The following is a 3854-nucleotide window of genomic DNA, read 5'->3' on the forward strand; positions in this document are numbered from 1 at the left end:
TTGTCTGAGATGTGATAATGACCGATCTTAATCACTGGTTCACCACACATGCTGATCTTGAGCCCTGAGAAAAAGCTTCCTTCACGAATAGACTTCTTTTGACGGTTGCAGCTTTCAGATCGGCGATGGGTGCACTTCCATATGAGGTTTGGTTGTCCATCTTTCTTGACTTCAATTAACCTCATGTCAATTCCAGCCTTGCACTTCATCGACTTGCAGTAAATCCCTTCATCGTATAACCATCTGCATAGAGATTAATACATGACTACTTTTATTGCCCAAATAATTCAGTAAACAAACCTTTCAACAGTCAAACTATCAGGAAATTTGCTTGTGAAATCCCAAATGGTTTGAGCACGCTTTTGCTTAGTATGATTCTTAACAACAGGCATAATGATCAATGAATGAAAGAAAGAAGAGAAAGAGAGAGCAACAACCATCGGGCCCCACAGCCACCTAAAAAGTTTTCACTTACGAAGTCACAACTTCAAAAAAAAGGAACAAAATATAGACATCACTCATAGTAAAAAAGGTACTCCCCGGGAATCGAACCCATACCTCTTGGTCAACAGAGAAGAATGTTGACCATTAAACCAAACTTTCGAACTGGCAACCTCCTCACATTTCGGTCTGGTAACCCACGCAAGCGCCAAAAATAGAAGTGTTCAAAGCCTGTATTGCGATTTTGGCACTTTCACCAAAATACTACGACTCTATATCACCACCGACAATGGTTGGCAAGTCATTTAGGCGATTGGCTGTCGAGAAAATGAAGGTCAAAGTTGGGTGTGTTTTTCTCATCATCTACAAGGTTTTTGGACTTGCTCTCTTAATCCACAGCATTAGCAGTGGTATGAAAAGCTGATAGAAGTGTCGACGAATAAGCCATGGTCCCTCAAGTGTATAGCTTTGGTTTAGCCTTCTTTAGGTACAAAATTGGGCATCAATTTCTTATGTGACTGCTTTTTGAGATTGTTTTAGATCGTTTCGGAGCATGCAGTTACCATGTCGGGGTTTTATTTAAAGCCCAGTTTCCTTATTTAGCTACATATATTTATGTATATATAGTATATAAAATGTGGTCCCCTATCTTTTCAATGATCCCGCTCGAGCTCAGCATTCTCACTTTTCATGAGGTCTTGTAAGCTGCGATTCACTGTTTCAATTACATCTCGGCTGATCATCGAGGCTTCGTCCCATATGATCAATTTTGCCATTTTAAGTAGCCGAGCTGTTGGAGATCTTGAAGTGAAGAGGCAATAAGTGGTCCCATGAAGATCAAGAGGTAACTCGAACGTTGAGTGTGCTGTAAGACCCCCATGTAGAAGTACTGAAGCAGTGCCGCTTATAGCTACAGCAATAGCTACATCTCCGGCTCGCCTAACCACATCCAGGATACTATTAAAGAGGTACGTCTTCCCTGTACCACCAGGCCCATCAACAAAATACAGCTTATGAGCGTTCATTTCGAGGATCCGCACATTTGAAGATTCGAAAATGGACTAGGACATTTCAAGTACCCGGAATGTACTAGCACATTTCAAGGATTACCTAGGTCATTTCGAGTATTTCAAAATGTGCTAGCACATTTCAAGGTCATAAATCGTAGTGCATTCAGGTTGTGATATAGTGCTGGTTTCGGTGTTTTCATTATATAGCCATCGAGAACTAATGTCGTAGCATGCTATAAATAAAATTAGAAGCCTTAAGCCCTTCATCATGTGGCAAATATGGCATCCAATTGCATGCTGGAAATAGTCTTCACCCTCATCCAAGCATCCTGTTTCATGACAATGCGTTTACATGTTAATCATTGTAGCTCATATTACATTGATGAGTGTAGTAAGCAATAGGGCTTAGTCAGAGGACTAAAATAGAGCATGGAAGTAAATAGAAAAAGCTGAGTCATGGTTCACGGAATGATAGCAGTGGTGTGAACGTAACCCGATCCATCAATATCACATGTTCGGAAAGAGCCGATAACTCAGATCTTTATTACTAATCGGCATTAGTAAGCGCGGAGACAATTATCCCCTCAAAGCGATCAGCGGGATATGATTTGATGTACGTAAATGGAAATGGAACAAACTTTAGCATCAAAAATACCTGCAGCAATTAGCTTGTACCACTGATGCATATTTTTCATGTCGCCATATATATTGCATGCGCTTGTAAGAATGATAAAACCAGAATTACTCCCCCTACCTTTCGTGGCCTACATACTTACATCAACATCCAATACCAGTTTTCTCGGTGCCGAACGCGGATGGCTATCGAAAGCCAAGTTTGCCAAGCTTATGGATGACTACGTTGCGAATCCCAGGCCTAGTGATCCAAAGATGACGTCCACCACCAACGTACGAAAAAGTGATAAGACATTCATAACCCTCAAGATGTACAAGGATATGAAGCGAGTGCTTGAGGTAATTTAAATGTTGGTTGTTATCCTTGTATTTTGGCAGACATTCGAACGTATAAGCGCATAGGGAAAACAACCCACTGGATCACACGAGGCAAATTTCCAGTGGTGGGTACGTAACACGTTCAACCTCAAGGTCCTTCCTGGTGGCACAACTTGCATCGTTCGTAAGGAGGGCAATAGAAATGCTGGCAAGTACATCGCGATCAAGGAACACCTTTACGACATGATTGCAAGTGCACATGAGCAAACATGTCATGGACGAAGAGATGCCATGAAGTTCAAGGTATGTGCTAACGTTAAACTACTATGGACATCATAGCACCCTAATCGTATCACCCTTCTAGTTCAAGGACTACTGTATTGCCCTTCAAGATTTGTCAAGGATGTAATCGATCATTGTAGCACTTGTGCACGTACCCAGCCAAAGAAGCAGATCAAGACTTCGGCACGAGCTATCCATGTGGAATCTTTCCTCTCAAAGCTTCAGGTACATGCTTGGTGCATTACAAACACTGATGCATCTTTGGGCCGGACGTGTATGGTAACCAATAACAACTTTAGATGGATCTTGTTGACTTTGGTGGCAAAACGACTCCTACGGGTGATATGAGATACATCCTCCACGTGAAGGACCACCGGACCAAGTACTCGTGGGCGTATCCACTTCTATACAAGTTAGCTAGCGAAGTTGGTAAGAAGTTGCATGCTCTCTTTTGCGAGGTTGGCCCACCCGATGAACTTCAGAGCGACAATGGCGGTGAATTCACTGCAGACCACATGGTAAGTTTTTTGTAGATTTTACTGGCACCATTTAATTGACAGCACCAATGCCTGATAGGTTGACGACATCCCAAGCAAATGGCCAAGCATCAAGTTTATCACAAGTTCATCATACCATCCCCAATCCCAAGGATGTGTTGAGCGTGGAAACTTGACGCTCAAACAAAAATGGCCATATGGACGAAAGAATTTCCTACAAAGCATTGGACTGATGGTCTTCCGGAGGTGGTTTATTCGATGAATACTACGTATTCATCGCCCATCAACACTACCCCGTATCGTTTGGTATATGGACAAGCCCCACGCTCTGAATTCGCATCCGTTATCGATTACGCTGCAAAAGCGGAAGCTATCATCGCAATGGCTGATCCTGAAGGTATCTTCGAAATGGATGATCCTGAAGACATAAACGTGGATGCCGCCAATGAGGGTGAAGGTGAATCAGATCAACAAGACCCACATCAAGATTGCCATGAAGATCACGCTGACATGGACGTCGAGGAAAGTCCACAACAAGATTATCATGAGGATGGAGATGGCGAGTCGCCCATTGAATCTGACAATGGTCTTGAGGATTACATTGATTATTTGTATGATCACAACCACGTTAAATCCCCTCGATTTTCAACTTTGAGATTCTCAGCCTTTTCCC

General features: G+C 42.6%; 2 protein-coding genes across 2 annotated transcripts; one reads left to right on the forward strand and one right to left on the reverse strand.

Annotated features, from left to right (window-relative positions):
- O0I10_013192 (uncharacterized protein) lies at positions 1–392 on the reverse strand (the record flags this gene model as incomplete). Its single annotated transcript, XM_058493003.1, has 2 exons — positions 1–243; positions 301–392. Coding segments are annotated over 2 exons (335 nt in total), but the record flags the coding sequence as incomplete, so codon positions are not given.
- A 1771-nt stretch (positions 393–2163) lies between these two features.
- On the forward strand, positions 2164–3854 carry O0I10_013193 (uncharacterized protein; the record flags this gene model as incomplete). The annotated part of the gene is made up of 6 exons (XM_058493004.1): positions 2164–2171; positions 2246–2423; positions 2487–2709; positions 2767–2909; positions 2984–3202; positions 3404–3854. Coding segments are annotated over 6 exons (1222 nt in total), but the record flags the coding sequence as incomplete, so codon positions are not given.

Source organism: Lichtheimia ornata (assembly GCF_029851405.1).
Source record: "Lichtheimia ornata isolate CBS 291.66 chromosome Unknown scaffold00304, whole genome shotgun sequence".
NCBI classification, from domain to species: Eukaryota; Fungi; Mucoromycota; class Mucoromycetes; order Mucorales; family Lichtheimiaceae; genus Lichtheimia; species Lichtheimia ornata.